This window comes from Chaetodon trifascialis, chromosome 3 (genome assembly GCF_039877785.1).
Source record: "Chaetodon trifascialis isolate fChaTrf1 chromosome 3, fChaTrf1.hap1, whole genome shotgun sequence".
Taxonomy (NCBI): Eukaryota; Metazoa; Chordata; class Actinopteri; order Chaetodontiformes; family Chaetodontidae; genus Chaetodon; species Chaetodon trifascialis.
The window spans coordinates 11,303,660-11,326,890 of record NC_092058.1 but is presented as its reverse complement, the minus strand read 5'-3'; the positions used below and the strand labels follow the sequence as shown (position 1 = coordinate 11,326,890).

At 41.7% G+C, this 23,231-nt stretch overlaps 1 protein-coding gene across 1 annotated transcript; it reads right to left on the bottom strand.

Moving 5' to 3' along the window:
• Positions 1–893: 893 nt before the first annotated feature.
• nckap1l (NCK associated protein 1 like) lies at positions 894–22,821 on the bottom strand. The gene is made up of 31 exons (XM_070958355.1): positions 22,651–22,821; positions 21,176–21,286; positions 20,588–20,680; positions 19,921–19,977; positions 18,951–19,093; positions 18,191–18,281; positions 17,271–17,408; positions 15,633–15,681; positions 15,145–15,301; positions 14,368–14,424; positions 14,150–14,246; positions 13,153–13,262; positions 12,843–12,975; positions 12,506–12,587; positions 12,333–12,391; positions 12,084–12,229; positions 11,864–11,996; positions 11,351–11,470; positions 10,804–10,943; positions 9,904–10,035; positions 8,607–8,825; positions 8,175–8,305; positions 6,669–6,766; positions 6,119–6,212; positions 5,804–5,886; positions 5,498–5,578; positions 4,505–4,598; positions 4,295–4,411; positions 3,570–3,679; positions 2,711–2,800; positions 894–1,507 (listed from the first exon to the last, which is right to left on the bottom strand). The coding sequence occupies exons 1-31, from the start codon at positions 22,738–22,740 to the stop codon at positions 1,391–1,393; spliced, it is 3,372 nt and encodes a 1,123-aa protein (XP_070814456.1). The 5' UTR covers positions 22,741–22,821; the 3' UTR covers positions 894–1,390.
• Positions 22,822–23,231: the final 410 nt, after the last annotated feature.

Genomic DNA, 23,231 nt, shown 5'->3' with positions numbered 1-23,231 from the left:
AAAAACCCACAAAATTTATAACAGTAATAAGAAATGAAAGAAGCATGAAGGATCTCACAAGAAAGAGGCAGCTTACAAGTCTGTTTGGTGCCTAATGGAAAGCATGATGAAATAACAATGAGCAAACCTCCCCACTGATATCTGGCTGTTCACTCTGCACATAGCAGAAATTATAAATGAATCTTTGTACAAATGGGGTCTTATTTTTGACTTTTTTAACTATTTTATTCCCTCAATGGCACATTATGAATATCTCATTAGGGCTTGTCGTGTTTTTTGTTGTTTTTTTTTTTGTCTGCATGATTTCTACCTTTCATAAACAAACAGAACAAACACTTGCTCGTGCTGTGTAATTGTGTTTATGATTTTGCATTAAGTATGTGATGTGGTGATGTGTTGTTTTAAGATCTGTCATTTGTTTATGCATGAATGCTCATCTGTGTATTCACGCAAGTGTTGCTTATTGTGGGAATTGAACCTCTTGTACTCTTGTAAGAAGGCTGGGTCCCTTCACACACACACACACACACACACACACACACACAGGATGAGAACGGAAGTGAACATCCATGTCTCCAGTGTGGTAACCAAGCAGATATAGCTGCAGAATAGGGGGAGAAGGGAGGAGACAGACGAAAAAGGGAAAAGGGAGAGGAGAAGGACAGTGCTGGCTGCAAAATAAAATCACGAAAGGGGCGTCTAAAATTAGCAACAAGCACTTTCGGCTCTGCAAAACTGGAGTGCATCATTTAAATTGTACATGAAAAACGAAGAGGACGAAGCTCTCATCCAGGGAGGAAGGATGGGAGGTTATCGAGGGTGGAGGACGGACTGGAATAGACAAGGGACACTTGTTGAATATAGACCAAAAAGAAAACAAACAGCATATTATTATCATCTTTATTCATGGAAAAATGTTTTACCCCAACTATTAATACAACAATCTATTAAAAATCTCAATGCGCTTTGATTCTAGACATATTAAAAAATGTGTTTTCTTTATGTCATGGCACTCATGGTGTCTGGCACTGTTGTGTAAGATATAAAAGGGATGTTAGAGGATATGTCTGATTTGCATTTCAATTATTGTAATTATAAGATGATGTTTGTAATAGCACAGCAGTCGGAAGTCTACACGATAATACTGGCAGATAAGCACCATAAAAGCAAGTCTACTGTAAAATGTAATGTGGGTACAAGAACGGCTGACTCACAGGAAGCATTATCAACACTAGCTGAGATGAAAAAAATCCAAGGCCATGGTTAACCTGGTGTGAATGTACAGACTTGTATGAAAAGAGACTGACTGGTTATGAAAACAAAACATACATGCACAGTACAACAGCCTCTTGTATAAATTAAGTCAAATTAAAAGTGCATAACAAAGTCTTCAGCCCAGAGTGATGATGAAGGACTTGTACACCTCTCTGTAGGCATTTCGGAGCAGAACAAACGGGAAGCAGCTCTCCAGCATGTCCTGAGTCAAGAACGGAGATTCCTCCACGATCTGAGTGAATCAGTGTTGAAAGCGTTAAATCAGAGAAAACTGGAGTATTTAGTCAGTAGTGTTTTTTAGTGTTTTTCTTCCTGTTAACAATCTAATTAAAAGACAAAAACCTGTCCGCTTCAAGTGTATTCAAAATCTAATATATCCATATCTATACCGCCTATCCCTTTCGGGGTTGCGGGGGGCTGGAGCCTATCCCAGCTACAATGGGCGAGAGGCGGGGTACACCCTGAACCGGTCGCCAGCCGATTGCAGGGCCACATGCAAGGACAAACAAACATTCACACTCACACTCACACCTACGGACAATTTAGAGTCATCAATCAACCTAATGAGCATGTTTTTGGTCTGTGGGAGGAAGCCGGAGTACCCGGAGAGAACCCACGCGTGCACGGGAAGAACATGCAAACTTCACACAGAAAGGCCCCGCCTGACCCGGGGATCGAACCGGCAACCTTCTTGCTGTGAGGCACGCGCACTACCTGCTGCGCCACCGTGCAGCCCATCTAATATATCGTTTAATCTAAAAAATAAAAACATAAACAGGAGAAAATAGTGTATTGCAGGGGGACTATTTTCAGCGGTGGATTAATACACATTTAGTGTCCTAGTGAGTATTTATGGCTGCAGGATTGGCTTCAAACTCAAGCTGGGGGTCTATCATGCAAATCTTATGAATTCAGGTCATCAGGTCATTGCTAGTTTTGGTATTTTCATGGGATTTGTTGACAACATAAAAATGTTAAATAGAATAGTCTTATATTTTCAATACATTTGCATAGCAATGACTCTCCACTGAGTTACTGTAATATACAGTACGTTGAGGATTTGATGAACTTTTTGTTAATACCATTTATTCTGCACTTACTTGACTTTAATGTGTGCAAAAATTTGTGGATTCTTAATATAGAAAAAGCCCTCTTCATTTATTTGACATTTTAGTTCCACTTTATTGTAAACTTTACCAAACTTATTGTAAAGGGTTTATAAGACGTCTCTAATGACTGTATTGCTAATCATTCATTTAGTAGTGCTTTAAAGATAAGGAATAAGTCATTACAGAAGACACTGCAGGCGTGATGGCTTATTGTAAAAAGAAAAACCTCAATTAATGAAGGTTTTTCCATTTGTCAATTTATAAATCCTCTAATGCATTATTGTAAATTTGAATATACATGATTAATATTGTATTGGCAAGCATACCATGTGTAGGAGCAGGTAGATGGATTCTCGGTTTTTGCTCTCCATTCTTTCCACGTCCTGTCCCAACTGAAGCAGAGTGGAGGAGGCCATCTGTGGAACAACAGTAAAAACGGGGCAGATCAAACAACTGGAACATTTTTACGCTGGTGGACTTGACCTCAACTGGGGCAAAGGTTGGCAGAGTCTTGAGAAAGCTCTTAAACTGAAATATTGTCGGAGTAGTATGCCACAGAGCATTTATCTCTCATCATATATCTATTACAACCAGCGTTTTTCTCAGATTAGTGTTTTACGTGAAACAGTTACAGTATGAACCAATGTCAGAGAATTTGCATTCGCTGTGTGTTTGGCCATCAAGTGGTATTTCAGACTGGATGTGCACCGACAATACACACAGATAACTTTGGTCTTGTCAGTCGACCCATCTGACAACTTTTTGAAACTAAACTTTCCAACTCGGCGTTTCGCGCTTGACATCCACACAAACCGGTGGCCTACTCTTTTACAGCTAGCAAGCAGGCAAGACCAAACACGGGCATGGGGCGTGCCTATTGTTCTGTTTCCGGTTTACATCTGGATCCTGTAGTTTTTCTTACGTTACTAGCAGTGGCCACAGCTTTTAAAAAGTTCACTAGGTCACTAAGAGCCTTAATCTTGCGATTAAAAAAAATGACGCCGTTAAAATTGATTTATGTTAACACGTTAATATCACATTTTTTTGACAGCACTAGTATAAAAATAGATTTTCTAATTTCATCTTCGGCTTGTGACTCCTAGTTTGGACCCCTACGGACTATTGTATTAATTTACCTTTCCTTGAACTGAAAGGTAAGAAACTCAGTAAAACGTTTGCACTCACCAGGAGAAACTCTTTGAGGTGCTGCTCGATGTTCCTGCCCTGAACAGTGAACATGGCAGCAGCCAGCTGGTTAATCGCTGTAGCTAAACAGTGGATGTTGTTTTTGTGGCCTGAGAAAATAAAAACACAAAATTCAATACTGAAAGACAGAAAGAATGGAAAAGCTTGTCCTGAAACTTTAGCCACACAGAGGATGTTTCCATGGTCCGACAATTAGAAAAAATGCACTTAATGATCCGTAACCTCTCACAGGGTAAATCTATTTCAAACATGCCGGTGGAAAATAGAGACAAAGAAAATAATCTGAGACAAACGCCACCCTGTGCTTTGATAGAAATCTCGGCTATTTGCTGCCCTTAATGCTGCGGTCCAGGCTCGGAGCCAAGCGGTTAGGGTCAGCAGGGCCACATGCCAAGAGTAACTGTATCGATGCACGTCAGCTGAAGTTATCTGTAAACAAAAGTCTCTCAACAGAAACGTGTTTCTCATTAACCAGCATACTTTGTTTCAGACCACGTCAGTCAGGCTGGAAAGTATGATACACAGAGATGCTAATAAGCCTTGTGTTCCAGGGCGGAGTACCTCTTTTAGACACTATCAGCAGCTGGTAAGTAATAGCTGGAAGAAGCAGTGCTTAGGATTTGGTTGAGGACTGTCTGGAGACTAATTACTGTCAAGCAGTTTGTAGCAGCTGGAAGTGAATGAATGAATGAATGAATATGTACCTCCATGCTCTCGGCTGTACAAAGAGTTGGGGTCCAGGGCCAAGGTAGGCAGGCACACAGCGATATAGACCAGCAGCAGACAGGACAACTTGTACTCCTCATCAATTGACATGTTATCTGATAATGAAACATTAAGACATCTTTTCCTGATGACCATAAGCAATAAGATCCTGCCGTCTACAGAAGAGGCACAACTAGTTGCAGTGTTACCTGTCTGCGTGCTGCTGATGGCTGTGACGAGGGCCGGATCAATATCGCACGCCAACCCTGCCGCTGAGGCCAGCTCAAAAATGTTTAGAGTCACCTGGGAGGTCATAAAGCATTAAAGCAAGTGCAGCTGAGACAGGCATTCTGCAGCAAAGAGCTGCATGAAGCCATCATGAAAGCAATCTAGATTTAATGCACGATTTAGGTTTTCATCTTTTTGTTGCACTGTGCTGAGAAACACCACAAAGCCGGTAGGATGCTGATCTATGCTTTGCATTTTATCCCAGCCACATAAGTGACAAACTGCATATTCTCTAAGGAGTGACACTAAATCAGTGTTGGGTGTCTTTGTCTTGACACACAGGTTTTGATCTTCGTTCTGGTTTCATGCATGACTGGCCAGTCTGGGCAGAATGTTTCCACTGATGTGGTTTTGAGTGCAGAGCTGGAGCGGCGATCAGAGTCTCTCTCACGGAGGCATGAGCGGGCTGCTGACGTCTTTGGGGTTATCCTGGCCGCGGCTGTGGCACGGCTGTCATGCCTCACTCAGAGGCCAGACGTAAGTAAAGGAGGGGGGAGCTCATGAGTCACACAGATTGCTCCAGAGGGAGATAAAGAATTTAATTTGGCTGGTACTAGAGAATATAAAAAATGCGTTTCTCTGCAACTCTCCCACTCAGATCTGCTGTTGGGCACTTTCTCGTATCTAAATAAATGACGCTCTGCCACACATTGAGCTTCAGTATATTCTGCATTCTTAACCTCTGAGGTCTGAAATATAAATACATTTGGATGAATGGAAATACAATAATATTCTCCCACAATAAGTTGTCCCTGTGAAAATAAATCGTTAATATACTGTTAATAAACTGTGACAGCAGGTTCATTCACAGTGATAGCTTAATTATTGCATTTTAATTCCTCCGTGGGATTTAATGTATGGAGGCCTTTTTTTTTACAGTGTCGCTGTGAAGTGGTATAAGGGCTGTGGTTTACCTTGATGTCATCTTCAGTTGAGATGAAGTCTCTCAGGCACATAAGGGGTCCCATGAGGTACGGGCAATGCTTCAGCAGGATCTAGATTGGAGGATTATGTGACACAATATTACTGAGAAAAGACCCTTTTTGTAGCTTTATATATTTATGTTTATGAAGCACATTTTTTTTGTTTTTTGATTTGAAAAATGTGTGTCTAATTGATCATTAAGTTGATTGGACAGCAACCTGCCATTCAGTAAGTCTTTATTTTTTTTTTTTAAGAAAATAAGTAGTAGTGTGCTCATTTGTCATAACAAGACTCACGTCTTTCAGACAGTCCTGTGTCATTGATCTGAAGGACAGGATCACCCCGATGATGGTCATCCTCTTCAGCATGTTCTCTCCACCTAGAAGTGCATATGAGCAGTAAATCAGTGTCCTCTAATACAACACTGTGTGGAGTAGATTTCCTCCTCCGTCGTTTATTGCTATCGTTCCTCTTCTCTCTGTCGTCACTCTCCCTCTTCCTGTCTTCCTTTTTCAACACCTTTTATCTATTCATTTATTTTCAATGCCCTATATCTTCCTTCGCATGTCCTCCTCTGATCTCTTCCCACATTCCCCCTCTCCACTTCTCACCTGTCAGCTTCTTTTTAAGATTGGTCATTTCCTCAGGCTTATCAAAGTTGTTCTTCATCTGTACCAGGATGTCCATATTCTCAATCACCAGTTTCTAACAGAAGAGAAGGAGGTGAAATAAGTGATAAAACCATCCTCAGGTGGGAGTTAGAAAGGTGAGAGGTCATAGCTGTGACAGATCTGTTTCTCAGTAAGTTCAGAGCTGCAGAGCTGCAGCTCCTCACTTCAGTAGGTTATAGGTGTCTCAGTGGGGAGTCTGACACAGTACAACAGCACTAACTGGTTTCTTGTATGTGAGGATCACCTGTTCTATTAGAGGAGCACAGGTTTACAACATAAAGGGGAACTCTGAAGCCCAAAAATGCTTCTAGATGCACACATTTGCCTGCTTAATGTGGAATTGTACCAATTCATTCCAATTTATTTTTTTAACTTGATTGTAAGACACATTCATAATGCTTTACTCTTTTTCTCAGATACACTTCCTCTGCTGTTATTGCAACTTCGTAGCGTCTCCTCACTGATCTTCGCCTTTCACGTTATTCCGTACCTTTAGTTCACAGACTTGAGAGGTGATGTGCCACATCAGGTTCTCACTCAGAAACTTCAGGCCATATGGACCAATTAGCTCCGCCAGTGCCTGTAGCTCTGTTCAGAAGGTGATATGAATAATTTAAGCATCGTAATTGGAGCTAGTTGAGGGATCAAGAGAAGGCGAAATTGATGTTGAAGTCAAGCAGCCAAACATGTTTACAAAAAAATGCACAACAGGAACCAGGCTCAAGTGGACATCTACTGTTTGTTTCCAGTGTGGTGGTTTTTACATGAATCTGACAGAAAGCTTGACTTTCTACCACTTACAAAAACAAGGGCACAGATTAAATTTGGTTTGTGAGTGTAGCTGAATCAGTGATAGACAGACCACTGCAGCGATTAGACCTTTCACTCAGCTCAGCATCTCTTCCTGAATATAGATGGATAAGGAGGTGTGTGGTTAAAATTGGAGGTGGTTAATGGATGGGCGAGTGAGTCACTGTGAGGCAGGCAGATACCTCACTACAGAGTAAATATAGACAACGATGATGACGTTGTGAGGGGGTGTTTGAAGTGCAGTGGTCTCCAAGGTACTGCGTGTGCGTGCCTTATGAATGCATCTCTGAGTGTAGGTGTGTGTAATGTTCATATTTGCTGGTGTGTGCATGAGCCTCGGTCAGTAGGGGAGTGAATATAGTCCTAATACTGTCAAGGACGTACGCTGCTCCTACAAGGTAGCGTGGTGTTGACAAGAGAGGCTGTGTGGAGGAGAGACAAGTGATGCTGGAATAGTTGCGAGGCAGCAGAGCGGGCGAGATGATAAGCATTACTGAACTTTACATTAGCCAGGCATCAGGAAAAACTCAGTGACAGGCAGTGTGAAAGAAAACACCGCCACAATAACGAGCTCCACATCCTCCCGAGCAGTAATTCTCCCTCTGCCGGTGATGTCACCGGAGTGAACGAGATGTGCAAGTTGTGCCGTTTGAAAAGAGCGAGTCATCTCTTGGATCTGTGGGACCGTGATCATTAAAACTGAAGAATGCAGGTGAACTTTATGATTCTGTCAAGTCTAAGACCACATGTCTGCAAAAGAGAAATGGAGGAAAACACGACTTTCTCACTGATGCCTTTTTGCAAAACATGTGTTGGCGAACTTTTCTCAGATTACACCCACACAACTAAAATTATCTGTACTTTACAGGAGCTTAAATACATGAATTTAGAAAAATTAGCGTTGTTGCTATGGACACTAAACTCTGCAAGTCACTGATGACTGTCATCTGAAGTGCGTCATCCTACGATGCAAAATACAATGAAAGCTTTGTGTTATTCCTCCTTTATCCTTTAGTGAAAGACAGAGGTGACAATACCAAAAAGTGCAAAAAGTAGCAACACTAACTTTGTTATTAGAGCCGTGTGCATTCATCCAGATATATTGAGGGATGTAACTTAAGGTCCATATTAACATATTGACTCATGCTACAGATTAAATGACTGTAATTAAGCTCTAGGGGCCGACCTGATACATCTGAAAACTCCTCTGCTCTGAAACTTGGCTCGCTCTCCAGAGTCTGGTTGACAAAACATTGCATCGTCGGACAGTGAATGATGAGGGCGTTGCTGGCCTGACGCAAGAGACTCTCCAGGAACCTGAGATGCAAAAAAAAAAAGAGCAATTAAACAAAACTTCCTCAGCTTTTACACAACAGATGCTTGAATTGAAGAGAGAGAAAGTGAGAGACAAAGAAAGACAGGAAACAAGAAACCAAGAGGATGTACTTGTGTGTGCGTTTTGCAGTGCTACATGCGCGCATGATACTTCCTGCACACTTCTGTATGTATGATGGTTGTGATAAACATTAATTAAACAATATATATTTACATATACAGTAAGTATTGTAAATGGGCACTTGCATGCAGTATACAGTAGATACCCCTATACATTACACACCAGTTTGTGTAGAGGGTTGTAATGGTCTTCCCTCCACGGGAGTCCTGTGGCTGCGTCTGCTGCAGCAGGACATTCTTCACCAGCCGGGTGACGTCCACACTGATGTAGCTGGAGAGGCTGTGCAGGCTGGCTGTATAGGCTCTTAACCCCGCCAGGAGCTCAGAGGGACGTGTTATCTCCTGGGTGGTCTGGTTGTAATTGGCCATTCTCACGATGATCCTAGAGAAACATATTTAACCAACGTCAGTTATCCCAAAGCCACAGCGGACCGAGGGCCAACAGATGGGACCTTAAAACTGGTTAAACGAGCCATGGCTGCATGGCACTATACTCTCATTAGGTCAGCACATTCACTGCTCCAGGGCTCCACTCCAGTTTTATTTGTTTTGTGTCAGAGCCCTGCATTATCTCTCTTTCTCTCCCAGACTAGACTGTATTTACAATTTTGGCCATGGAAGAACCAATCACTGTGAGTGTGTTGCTACTCAAAGGGCACTAATTTTAGAGTGACAGGGGAGATAATCATCAGCTAAGACAAGGAGACTAAGCAGAGCATATACACAGAAACATTAGGTTGCCCTGGTACCAATCCCTAATCTAAATAACAGTTAGCATTGAAATGACACAGAGCAAGGGAGCGACATGGATGGATCTCTTCTCAGATTTTTAAGTGGCTGCAAGACAGCCTGACACGAAGGAATCATTCACAGCAGGGTTCATCAGAGTGATGGAGGAGACATTACACAAGAGACAAGATCCAAATGATTTCCTAATTGTCAGGGGGACTGAGTGCAAAAGTGGGAATAAGTGACAATTTAGAGAAAATGTGCCATGTTTTCTTTTACATTTTACCAAGTGCTCTGTCACATCCTGGTAAGAGTGTTTCTGCAGCCTCTTCAGCATGGAGGTCAGCCTATTGGACAGGATGTATGCGAGCATTCAAGCCGTGAGTTTGGACATAAAGTCAGCAGTATAAAACGGGGAAATGGTGCCATTATGTTGGTACACTGAGGTACAATTGTACGGCACATTTACTCACTGTTAGATATTACAGGGACAAAATGTTCCTTTCACTATGAATGCGGGTGCTCATGTCACTAAGTAGGATATTTCTGACAGTAATTATGGAGCTGCTGAAGGGACATACGCACACGGGATCGTTTCTACTGAGCACAGAAACCTTTAGTGGAAGGAAAAATTGGAACTGTCACCTCAGGGATTGTTGATACACCTTCAGGACCCATGACATGATTTATTAAGACAAATATAATTATGCCCCCATCCCCATGCAGCGTACTCAGAGAGGCGCGCCTCCAGATGCGAGAGGAGGAACTCTGTTGGAATGACGATGTGGTCGAAGACAATAAAGTCACTGCAGAGGCTGTAGCAGGAGCAGAGCTCTGTCAGCATCAGATGCATCTTGTCCACACTGGGAGACGAGGGAGAGAGAGAGAGAGAGAGAGAGAGAGAAGGGGGGATGCAAGTCTGAGTAACTTAGGACAAATATTTTGACAATGACTGTAGTATGGATATGCTCTTCTCAGACAAATAAGGTAATAAACATGTTGGAGAATAGTAAAAACATTTCCAAACTGAGGCACTGGGGAGGAAAGCTGAGTGGAGGGAGGGAGACAGAATTACAACTCTTCAGACATAATTAGTGAGCTTTCTAACTGTAGCTAAATAGAGGATATGATCAAAATGATGAAAATGCAAACATAAAATGTGTTGCCAGTAAAAGTGCTTTTTAAATATACTTTGAGGCACTTTTTTTTTTTTTTTAATAGCTTGATGTATTATGTGTCAACTCTGACTCAGTCAACTTGAAGGGTAATAAAGTTCAGGACAAATAATGCCTTGCAGGCGAGGGCATTTTAATCCTGTCTTCCTGATAACTTGCAGCAAGAAATGTGTCATGAGGTGAAGGAAATCATTTGAAACTGTCAAAGGATATTAAAATATTCCAACCAACATGATCTACATGAGCCTAATTGTCACCTTTGCTGTCAGTTTTTTATTTAACTGCTTCGTGACCTGCTGTTGATAATGCTGTATGTCTCCAGAAATCAGGGATGTATTAATTACACACACTTTTCTAAACTTCTGCCAAGTCAGTATGATTACTGAAGGATCGGGCAAAGTGAGAGAAGCAGAGAAAGTGATGGGAATAATCAGAGAAACAAGGAGAAAAGCTGACTTGGTGGTGACGGTCCGGTCTTTCCTCAGGCTTTCGGTGCCTGGCTTCTCTTTCTGGACCTCTCCTTTCTTTGGCACTGGCTTCTTTTGCTTTCTGTGACGAGCTGCGCTGATGGTCTCGGAAGCGTGCTTGGGCTGCAACTAAGGGGTTATCAAGTGGAAAGAGTTGGATGTGGAGAAGGGGGGGAAAGAAAGTGAGAGAGCGGGGGGGGGGGATTCAGCCCAGCTGATACTGGGCAACATGCTCAAAGACAAACAGGAGAGTTTTGCATTCACATCGCAAGCACTCCCAAAATAAACACTTTCGTCATATTTTCCTCGAGGGATAAGAGAAACAACACCGCATTAATCAACTTAGACCTGTCCACTTTACTCAGATTCTCAAGTCCTGTCCTCTGCCTCCCCTTATATCCACTGACGCCAAGCTGTGACTAGTGTGATTATATCTGGATATGGAGTTTGGCAGAATCAATCTGCGCTAGATAATTAGCTTTTTAAAATAACAATAATAAAAAAAAAAAAAAAACTGAAATAGACTCAGACTTCACCTGTTCTTGGAGGTTCCACTGCTCAGCACATATCTCTAACACGACACTGCTGGTCAGCTTGGCTATCTGCTCCAGGAAGGTCACACACAGGCGCAGACTCCTCTTCTCCAGTGCCTCTATCTACACACACAAACGAATGCATTATGTGTGAGTGTGCACAGGCACAGAACAATGCATAACTGAACAAACACAGACATAGACAGAAGTAAAAGAGATAGTTCCCCCTTAATTTATCTGCTTACATTGAGTTCACTGTTTACTAAAACAGGAACTGCTTTAAACTGGCACTTTCAAACAGCAGCCATAACTTTGTTTGCCTGTGGTTTGCTAGCAAAGGATATCTCAGTATCTCAGACTATAGAAGTCAAGTCAAAAAAGTTGTCAAGCACAAAGAAAATGATGTTTTCACGAGGCGGCTGGTGATGTAAAAGTGCAAGTAATCAAACTTCAAGCAGAGTGTAACCCCTGCCTCTCATGATTAATAGCTTGGTCAGCAAATGACTGAACACTGACCTCTTCTGGGCACAGAGGGTGCGCACAGTGGTTGAAGTGAGAACAGACAGACGGGAAGGCCATGAGGTAACGCTTCATGGTCATCTCCTCACTGCTCTGGCAAAACATCTTCTCAAAGACACGAGGGTAGAATCTGGGAAACAAAACGTCAAAGATATGAGTGAGGAAGGAGAGAAGAAAAGAGAAGAGACGAGACAAGAAAAGAAGAGAAGAAACTGACCCGAGTATGGACACGTCAGACGTCTCCTGCAGAAGTTCTTCCATGCTGTCCACCACCCTGGTGTGAAACTGGATCAAGTTCATCACCTTTGCCAAGTCAGTGTAGTCCTTTATTGAAAGAGGGGCCTTGTTCACACTTGTGTAGGCCTAAAACAGAACACAAAGACAATCGTAGAGTGGCATTCACAGAGCTTTACTATGAGAAGTGAATCTTTGGCGGTACTTGATATGTGCAACAAACCTACTGTACCTGCAATCTCAACCAGTCCAGTCTGAGTGCTCTGAAGTCAAACTCCTCTTTGTTTTCCACTGCAGGGTAAAACTGAATCCGTCATTATTCAAATCAAATTTCTCATGTTGCAACAGAGGAAAATACCCAGTGCACAGAAACTAAGATAATCTGCTGTATTTGGTTGTGATTACCTTGTTTGACTGACAGAGCAGACAGGGTTGAGACAAAGGAGGTCATCAGGACTGACTCCTCTTCTGGACACACATGCATGTTCTGCAGAGGAGAAAACGGTTTGTGAATGTATGCTGAAGTATAATGGATGCACTCAGTGGGAAAGAAATGTCGTGTTTCCCCATTCTGACACTTTCTGCTCCTCAGTTATTGAGAGAAAAATGCACAAGATTTTATGTTGCATCTCTAACTGCATAGTCACACACACACACACACACACACACACACACACACACACACACACACACACACACACACACACACACACACACACATACTTGTATTATCTACAGGTACCTGTATGGTGTCATTAAGAACCAAGGCATCAAACTGTGCCAAGTACTGGACATGATAGCGCTGGACCACATGGTTGTACTTTTTCATCAGACCTCTTAGCTTCTCCATGTGGAACAGCAGCTCTGCCATCTGACTGGAAAAACAGAAAAAGCAAATTGAGACCAAAAATATTCCCTTTTTTGATTAAGATTTGTACATGGCTGCTGCACTGTTGAGAGACATCTTGAGCGTGGAGTTGCAGGGAGGGAGACCTTGCAAGCTGCAAGATGATTGCACACAGTGGTTTACGTCCTCTGCACCTATGACCTACTTGTCGATGTAGTCCTCAGGCGTCTTTATCTTTGGCATATTCTCAGAGTGCCTGACGAGCCACAGGACCTCGTCACGGGAAAACGACAGAGCCATGAAGACAAACAGGGCCTTGGGGATTTGATTGGCAGACAGAAAAGAGAAGAAAGTGACAATTACTATGAAATGGAGGGTCATTCAGTTCCCTCCTGCTGTCCAAATATTCCCCAGAGCCCACGATGTGGGCAGGATCAAAGATAAGACAAGAATTTCACTTTGGACCTATAACCTGATTCCAAAACAAATGTGACTTTGTGTAAAACATAAAACAGAATGCAGAAACACGGAAAACGATCTTTTTTAAAAACTCCGGCCAAAGTGGAGATTTCTGAAAACGCCGGTTATGTGTTGGCGTGTAAGCAGGGTTAAACGGCATTTTAAGTTCCGAAACGTTAGACTGAAAATACTTAACGTCATGTGAGCGACCTACATTTACACTCGCGCCCATAAGTTTGGCATAGTTATGACGGTGTATCCGGGTTCATGTAAACAACAACATTTTTGAAAACGATGCTGTGCACAATGTTATTTTTGAAAACGGAGGGGCTAAAATATCCGTTTTCTAAAATAACCTGCTACATGTAAACGTAGAGTGAGAAAGATGTGGAACGCTCCAAAAACACCTGTTTCACATTCCACAGGTGATCAGGTTCATTGGTAACAGGTGATAGCATCATGATTGGGTATGAAAGGAGCATCCTGGAAAGGCTCAATCGTTCACAAGCGAGGATGGCGCGAGGTTCACCACTTTGTGAACACATGATTGGATAAGTGATATTACTGCATGGACTCGGGAACACTTTGTAAAACACAGTTCATTTGCACATGATTGCATTCTGCTTTTATTTACATTTTACACAGCGTCCCAGCTTTTTTGGGATTGGGGTCATATAACTTGCAGTAATGAGATGATTTAAATTCCTCATGCCGTGCTGTTATGGTCATTAATTCACTTCTACCTTTGGTCCCAGAAGGCCAGGTTCATCCTCCAGAACTTTAAATAATTCCTTCATTGCTCCTCTCAGAAAGTGCCTCCTCTCTCTGTGCATAGCTCCACTGGTAATAACACAGCAAATGGACATGAACATATGGTTCTCACAGCTCATTTCCAAGTAAATCAATGAATATTTACGACACAAAAGTGGTCAAAACTTTGCTTATTTCCTGCCAGTCTCACCTGTGGACTAAAGCGTGCTCACGGCATTCTTTGATATCTGCAACTCGCTTGCTGTATCTGATAAGAATGAAGAAAATAATAAACAAATGCAATAAGAAGCTCATTAAGAATCCAAAAAAATTAAAGCAGTCATATATAGATTGATGTCGTTATTATTTTGTAATTTTGAAACTGCTGAAGGAAAATTTCAAATTATTTCATTGCCATACTCATTTAAAGTTGTTCTTTACTCAGTAGTTTCCTTGGATATGTCAAAAAAAAAAAGTATTCACCACAAAACTTTAGTTTTTAGTGCTTAGCGACAGACTGAAGCTTGTGCTGCAAACATAATGTCAGATGATTGTTTTAAAAGCATTTTTCACAACTGATGCAATTTTGTTTATTGCAGAGCCTCATAAATACATTCACAGTCTTTCTAATGGGATGGATGCCTTTAGCTGTTATTAGTAATCTGATGCTGTGTATACTAATTCCCCTAAAACTCATACCTAATTGTTAAATATCTGTGAAGAATCTGACATTGCCCCATACCAGCTCTCCATATCTAGAATTAATGAGCAACCAAAGACCCAGGCGAGAGGTCCTCATCAGTTCAGGACTCATTAATCCAGGGCAGTGATGTGAGAATGGCTTTAGTTCATTCTAACTGTCTGAACCGGGAAGGCACTTTATCTTGCAGCCATAGCCTATCCTCTTGCTATTAAAACTTTTATTCTTCAGCTAGGACTATTTCTCACCATGCAGAGAGAGAACACTGTAGCAGCACATCCTACGTACCCCTTGATGCTGTCGAAGAGGTCCTCGGAGACCTTGTGTATGTTGAGTACCTCATCTCTAGTGAGGGTGAGGTAGAGGCCGCTCCTCAGAGCCATCTTCCACAGCTCCTGGGAGGCCTGGTTTGTATTCAGGCTGGTGTGACACAACAGGAAGCCGACTACAAGGAGCACAGTCAGTAAGATTTACGCTACAGTCTGTGATGCTAACACCTCACTGCTGCATATATTATTTACACAGTTATTGATCTGTTTTTTTTGCCAAAAACCTTTGGTCTGAAGTTTTGATTTCATCTCACATGTCAAAGTTTTCCATATGTTGAATTCATAAATGAAGGATGTTAGTGTGTCTGAAATGTGCTCAGTCTACAACAGGACAAATGCTGCAGACAGTGATATTTAAATACAGCATACTGTAGCTGCATAATGTTTATATATTTGTATAAAGTGAACAGATAGAGGATGTTGTCATTGAGGATGAGTAATACTTACTAATGATCCACCGCTCCATCACCTCCATAGACAGATATTCACACGCCATCTGTGGTGAAAAACAAGTTGATGAACTGCCACTTCAGACACACTCACCACAGCCTTGCATGTATTAAACGTATGAGGAGGTAAAATCACCCTGTCAGATAAACTACATAGCAGCCATCAGTATCTTTATTGCTCCTCTATTCTCATTCCATCTTAGAAGCAACATCATTCATTTTTGGAGACATAAGAACCTCTGTATGTGATGCACAGTGTTACTTCATCCTGGAAACATTGACTATCCTCCCATCCACTGGGTACACAGCGTCCTCAGTGACAGACCACAGTCCGTTAGAGTGGGCACTACAACAACCATCACTGGAGTCCCACAAGGTTGTGTCCTGAGCTCCTTCCTGACTGTGTCAGCCCCTCACTCATGATCATATACTTCAAATACTGCGATGACACAGTACTGCAGTACATGCAGTGCTAAACGACAACAACTTGGTTGCATGCCACCATGACGCCATCTCCCATCTCACAGTGGTGTATGCACAATCACTTGCAGTTAATGTCTCCAAAACAAAGGAACTGGCCTACTCCAGCACACGCAGGTCAGTCTCTAACCCCACCCACACCCCCAATAACATCAACGGCAAAGCTGTTGAAATGGTGGACAGCTGCAAATATCTCGGCATCACCCCGGAGAATAAACTGACCTTTGTGAAGTTCAGCAGGAGTTTTGTCCCTTCTGCCATAACAGAGCTGAACAGCACATCCAAACTGTAATGTGCCTGAGTTTGTTTATGAAAAGTTTGAGAATGGGATGATCGTGGGTGTATGGTGTGGGATTCATGTATGTATTTGTCAAATTTGATCTATTCTGACTGCTTTGATGTGTTTGTGTACTGTGAGGTTGTACTCTGATGTTGTGTGGGATTCGTCTATGTCGCTGTCAGATTTGATGTATTCGGTCCGGTTTGATGTATTTGTGTACTCTGAGGTTGTACAGAGAGAGGGTGGAAACAATTTTCCTTGCAGAAGGACAAATAAATCTAAATCTAATTCTAGTCTAATCTAAATGTGGCAAAAATCAACATATTATAACACAGCTCCAGAGATCTGTAAGTATTCTCTATAGACTTTAAATGAGTGGCTGTCATTTGCTTTGAAATATAAGAAACTGTTGCCTGGAGGTCTCTTTCTTGGCTGTGCTAGTGGTTCATTTATGAGGAAGCCACGGACAACAGGGACCATAATATTACATCAAAGGGCCGTAATGGTCGTGTCTGAAGACAGCAGAGAGGGTGACAGAGACCCGAACTGTGCAGAAAAGGGAGACCGGTAGAAATAAAAGATCAGGGAGGAACAGAGAGGTCAAAACACAGTAAAATAAATCATTTTCTAAATGATAGCTCCATAATGGGAGGACAGGGAAAATGGGGCACAGAGCTACTGATGTTTGGGACTGTCTCTGACCTGCCAGACAATGCATGCACTGTTATTACATCTCCTGGCTATGACACCTTCTCTCATTTATGTGTCTGACATCACAAGGAAAAACCATATTTTAGACACTACTGCCCTTCCGCCCTCTTTTTACTTCTGTCAAAGATAAATGCAAGAGGAGAGGTGACGGGAGGGCAGACTCACAGTGTCACAGCAGGCTGGGTCCAGCATGGCAGCTGGAGCACTGAGCAGGCTGAGGAGCTGGGCGCTCCGCCACTGCTCTGCTGGCAGGTTCCTGCGTGGGTAGACCATCTTCAGAGACAGCAACGCCGCCGTCACAGACTAGAAGAGGGACAGAGAAGGAGAGGAGAAGTGAGGAAGCTGGGGGAGAAGCAGAGGCAAAATGACAGAGATATAGAGGGATGGCAACACTTCACTCCAAATTAAAGCAAAAACATGCTGGAGGCTCAAAACCTGTGGTTTAATTCTTTTGCACAGAGGCATATTTTATGATCCACCACACAGAGTGGTGTAACTGCCAGTGCAGAAGAAGTAAATTAAAGGGATAAATCATTTTTATTATTACTGTATAATTTGCATTTTATTGTGTTCTTCATGTGTTAAGCACAATAAAAAACAAATGTAATCTGTAATCTCCACATACATTTGTGCACTTTTGGCTGTTTTTTCATGGTTTGGACCAGACCCCTCAGTTTCAAGTCAGAATTCTACAGTACGCAGTAATATTTTAGACAATAATATCTTAATGGTCTTGTGGCTGAATGGTGTAAATGCCTGCAGCCAGGTCCCAAAATTGTGTGGAAAGCCTTTGTAAACAGTGGAGCACATTAATGATAATGATTTTGGAATGAGATGATCAACCGTCACATATGGGTGTAATGTTTGGGTGGCCATGCAGTACTTGTACCCTTCAGTGTAGTTGGGTGACAAGACAAAACACAAGTGTATATCATGTAGTAAGTTCAGTGTTTAAATATGAACATAGGCAAAAAAAAATATCATTTGTTACTGGTTGTGCCACCATCCATCCTTTCAATTAAAGCAAATCAGCCACTGTTCATGTAGCTTTGTACTGTATATAAACAGAGACACGCTGAGCTTACCCTTGTGTGAGGGCCAAACTCCTCCGTGAGCTTCTTCCAAGGATGCTCATACTCCAAAAACATCTGGCCGAGCCGTGGGTAGGAGGGATCACTGCAAGATTCATTACAGTATCCAATTAATCAATGCAGGGACAAGAAGAAAGAAAAGGCGTCAGACATTATAATAACACGCTATGGCCAATGCTGTGCCAGTCTAACATGACCTACAGGGATTTTAGTGATGAATAACAGTCTGTGATTTCATAAATTCTATAATTTTATACAGCTTTATTTTTGGCCGGCTGAAATAATGAAGAGCTGAGACTGTTTCCCTCTCAAGGGGCCAGAGCTGTGTGTGTTGTGCAAGTCAAATATAACATTAAAATGTATGTGTTTGTGTTCTCTGCAGATGTCTCAAATTGAGATAACCATCCTGTGGTTTTTTTTTTATTTATAAATAAATGTCATGCAAAGCAGGCAGACGCAAAATGTCAGAATGCCACTCGGCACTCTGAAAAGGTTAGCAGTGGCCTGTTGATGTCTGTGGCAATTAAAAGTCTAATTAGTTTTTAATTATAAAAAAAAATTGTTGGATTGATGGATGTGGAAACTCAGAATGGCATCAATTAAAGCACTTAAATGAAGTGTTTGTCGTAGCGCGAAAGCTGCAGCTCTTTGTTGACTCAAGCATGTCTTGACACATCCATCCCTCATCAGATTACTTTGTGCTCCATCTACGCTGCCGCTTCAGCATCCACTGAGCAGGTCCGTGTTGTCTCACCTGCTCCCATTGGTCATCTCATGGGCGCAGTTGAACATGCCCACCAGCGCCTTCTTGTCATCGATGCGAGAGAGCGTTATGATGACAGACGTGTAGGTGACGATCAGATCCAGGTAGTTTTTGGTGAAGTCAAAGTTGATCGCCTGGAATCAAAATTTTAGCGCAGTCAAGTCAGCAGCTCTGAAACTACTTCAGTCTCACTAGAACATATTACAGAATAAAAGGTCCCTAAAAAACACAAAGTATTGTCCAGTTATTCACTTTCACTGTCTGTATGAAATCTGAAAATCTATATGTAGGGTTTTTTTGTTTGAAAAAGCAACATTTTGTATTCTCTGACTGTCAGCATACACATATTTATGGAGGTAAGCTGAAATCTTTGACCATTAAATGCACACACTCTTCCTGCAGGCTTGTAACATAGCAGTAAAAAGGCTGTTTTTTCCACATTGACAGAGAGTAGTGGTTGAACGTGAACGGAGGACTTGCATTTTGCCATATTTTAGCAAAAATCTGAGCACTTAGAACAACATTTATTGCAACAAATGGATCCGCAGTTATGTTTAACAGAAAAAGGGTTCTGTGCTGAGAGATGTTCCCCAAATGCTGTAAATCCAAGCATTGCGAGATCCTGAAAGTAAGACGTCCACATTAAGTGTGCAGACCAGATCACAGGAGACACAGATCACTGAAATGTGCAGTGGGACATACATAGTGAACAAGACAAGAGGTGCCACTTTAATTATGATAATACAAAAAATCCTGACAAAGTGAGCAGAGGAGGCTGTGGGCGGGAGGAGAGAAAACACGACCTGCAGGATGTAGCAGGAAGGAGTAAACAGCATAGTAGCAGCACTGGCAGAATGAAGAAACAAGAGGAGAAATGAGTGGGTGCTCGTTAGATCAGCAGACGCTGTGCATGAGTTTTCCCTGACTTAAAACGATTACGAGCCCCAGAGTAAATACTCACGATATTAAAGAAGCACTGACAAGCATCTATGGTGTTCAGCAGCTCATAAACGTGGTCCTGAATGAAGAACAGAGGGATCAGGTTAGAAAACAAAAACAACACTGCAACATTCAAATCATGTTAAGCCTCATTTGTGCCTTCCTAACGCATTATGACTTTCATAGATTCCTGTGGCCTAATAATCATTAGGCATTTGCATATTTCTCTAACATCATGATTGAGTTATTCTCAATCTTACAAACACAGATGATGCTTTGGCCTGGCTGCAACCTCCATCGCAGGAATAATGTAAGTGCGGAGGGAGGTGCCACAAAGTGCACCAAACCGCAGTGAGCTAACTGATATTAGAAATAAATCGATTATTTTTCTACACCAGAATAAACCACTCTATATGTAAATTTAGTCTGTAAAACCAAAATGTCTCAAAGAAAAGCTGTGCAGATGGAAGCAGAGAGAAAGACAGAGAGAACACCCCAAAAGCCATCACTGTCCTCTATTATCATATTTGTGTTAATGCATATTTATTTTTCATTTTCATTGTTTTTCAGCATTTGTTAATGTAGACAGTTGTCATGCTTCTGTTTCTTGCTCGGCTGTTTGTATTCTCAGCAAGTCCTTGTCATATTGTCAACAAAGCAAAGCCAAAGAAGAGAGAGGAGGCAATCACCCTGAACTCTATGACATCCAGGAAAGAGTCGTAGTAGCTTGTTGTGGCTGCAAAAACTTCAGATTTCTGTCGCTGTATGCTGGTCAAATTTTGCTGCAATAAACAATAAAGAGAACTTTTCATTACTTGGTCAGATATAATGAGACAGACAATTTCTTGAAGTCATTCTGCCTATGAGCCATGTGCAAGTTTGCGAAACAAACAAACATACTGATAACATACATGTCGTACAGCAAATATCGTGCTCTGTTTTCACAGTTCAGTTGTTTTACTGTCTCATAATGACACATTTGTTGTTTTGAGATCAGAAGATTTTTTTTAGTGGTGACGTGTTCACAAGAAACCTGTCAAAACATGGAATAGTTCTTGTGTCAGCTCAACCTCATGTCTTAACGTTTGCAGTGGATCGCACACAATAAGTATTTACTGGCTGAGCACAAACAAACATTTCCGTCCCAACCTTCCAAAATAATAATGTCATAATCCAAACAAAACAAAACATGAAAAATAAGTACAAGCATGCTCTTGTGTAGAAAGCGAGGTGGAAAGAGACCCTGAAGCTTGCAGAAAGGGTGCTGTCACACTTACAATGTTTCCTCTGAAGTCGATGTTGGGAAATTTCTTGTTGATGTACTTGATGGCAGCCTCCATGCCTTTATCAGTCAGGATGGATGGCCGCATCTTCGGGTCTGCGCAGGTCTGAAACAGAGGTCAGGGAATGATAAAGATGCGAGGATGTGGCGAGATCAGCTGCACCGGGGCTCTGTTGTGTCTCAGTTGAGGTTTTTGGCAGTTTAGACTTTGATTTTGACACATTTTCACGCCTGTTATCATGCTCTGTGGGTTCTTCTGACAAGATTTCATTGTGGGTTTTTTTCAGCCAATGGTTAGAAAATCAGGCTTGTTAGAAGAAAGACACTGATTCCTCCGACTAGGTGGAAAAACTGTGGGCAGAGTGAGTAATAATGCTCTCCCCACCTCCCTCAGCAACCACCCTGAATCTGACCTTGAGCAGGATAGTTAACATCAAACTGCTCCAGTGGGGCTGTTTAGAAGCTGACAATAGAGGACGGTGTATGAAACTAAAAATTGGATGCATGCGCAGCAAATCCTCACTGGGGAAGATTTTAAAACTGACTGCTCTTTCACTTCACCGCCTGATAAATGCATTCATAAGGTACGTGTGTACACATGCTCATATAGGCTTACAGAAAAAGGGGCACTACACAAAACATTTTCTATTTTCTCATGAGGGGACTTTCATTTCCTGGTGTCACATCGACAAATGTTTGGCTTGTCAAAATGAAACAATCATACTCTCGCTCGAGCCAACTTATAATACTTGTTCTCCGATTCTTTCATCATGTAGTTCAATAGTCTTATTTACTTCTTTTCTGGTGTGTGCCTTTCACAGGATGCTGTTCAAAATAACTGAAATTTGAGGTGACTGATAGCTCAGACCGACTTCCTGTTTGCACTTCCTCTATGGAGAAATAAGCTCCGTGGCAGTGGGAAGGCAACACTGCCTGGCAAGTCAGCATACACACAGACCACTTTTGTTAACAGTTGTTATAATTATCTGACATCATTTCATAACTGCACTTTGAGTTACAACTCCTGGAGAGGATCTTGACTTTGAGAAACATTGCAACGTTTTTGTTTTTTTTTCATTGGTAGTGAAAAGTACCTTTTAAGACTCTGCAGTACTTTTGTGCATTACAGACAAAGTGCTTTAAGTGGTTTGTAAAATCATTCTTTTTTTGTATTGAAGGTACAAAAATGTAGATTTTTATCTGTGCAATCAGGCTCTTGTTCCCTTTCAACAGTTCTATGGAGTCTGAAAATAGAAATTAATCTGTATAATTCTAAATATGATTCAATTTTAGTTCATTCCTCAGCAGTGAATAACTCTGTAGAGATGTGTTTATTCTTACATGTATATTTGGTTGTGTAATAACTAGACAAACATACATAAACGTGCATTTACCAGGCGTATGAGACGAAAGTCAAGTTCCTTATTTCTAGTTTCTGTTTGACTGCTTGCCTCTATAAATCTCCCTCACCTTCTTAATGTAGTTCATGCGTATTAGCACCCCATTCCCTCTCTCATTGAGGATGGTGAGCTTTTCAGCCAGTTTCTGTTGGTAGTCCATGGCTCCAGAAACACTGCACCTCTCCCTCCGTTCGAGCCTTGGCCTCCTGGTCCCGTGTAGCTGTTGAACCCACGGAAACAAGTGCACCCAGAGCCTCACCCTGACACTAGGTCACATGGGTGTAGGTGGAGCCATGAGTGAAGTTGAACTGTCATCATCTGCATACTGGAACTGTATGTCAAAGAGCGGATCTGAATTTACTGAGGCAAGAACAAGAACAAGAATAATTCCAAATCAAAAGTTCAAAAAATGTCCTAACATTCCAAAAAGATGGCAAAAAGTGTTGTTTTTAAATTAAAAAAATGTAAGAAATTGCAGTCTCCATAATTCACTGTATAATTCAACACTTTGATCTGATGCTGGAGAGAAAACACATATTATCTATAGCATGTTGTTAAACAAATGAATGGCGACATAGTGTTTCCTTTCCTTTCCTTTCCTTTCCTTTCCTTTCCTTTCCTTTCCTTTCCTTTCCTTTCCTTTCCTTTCCT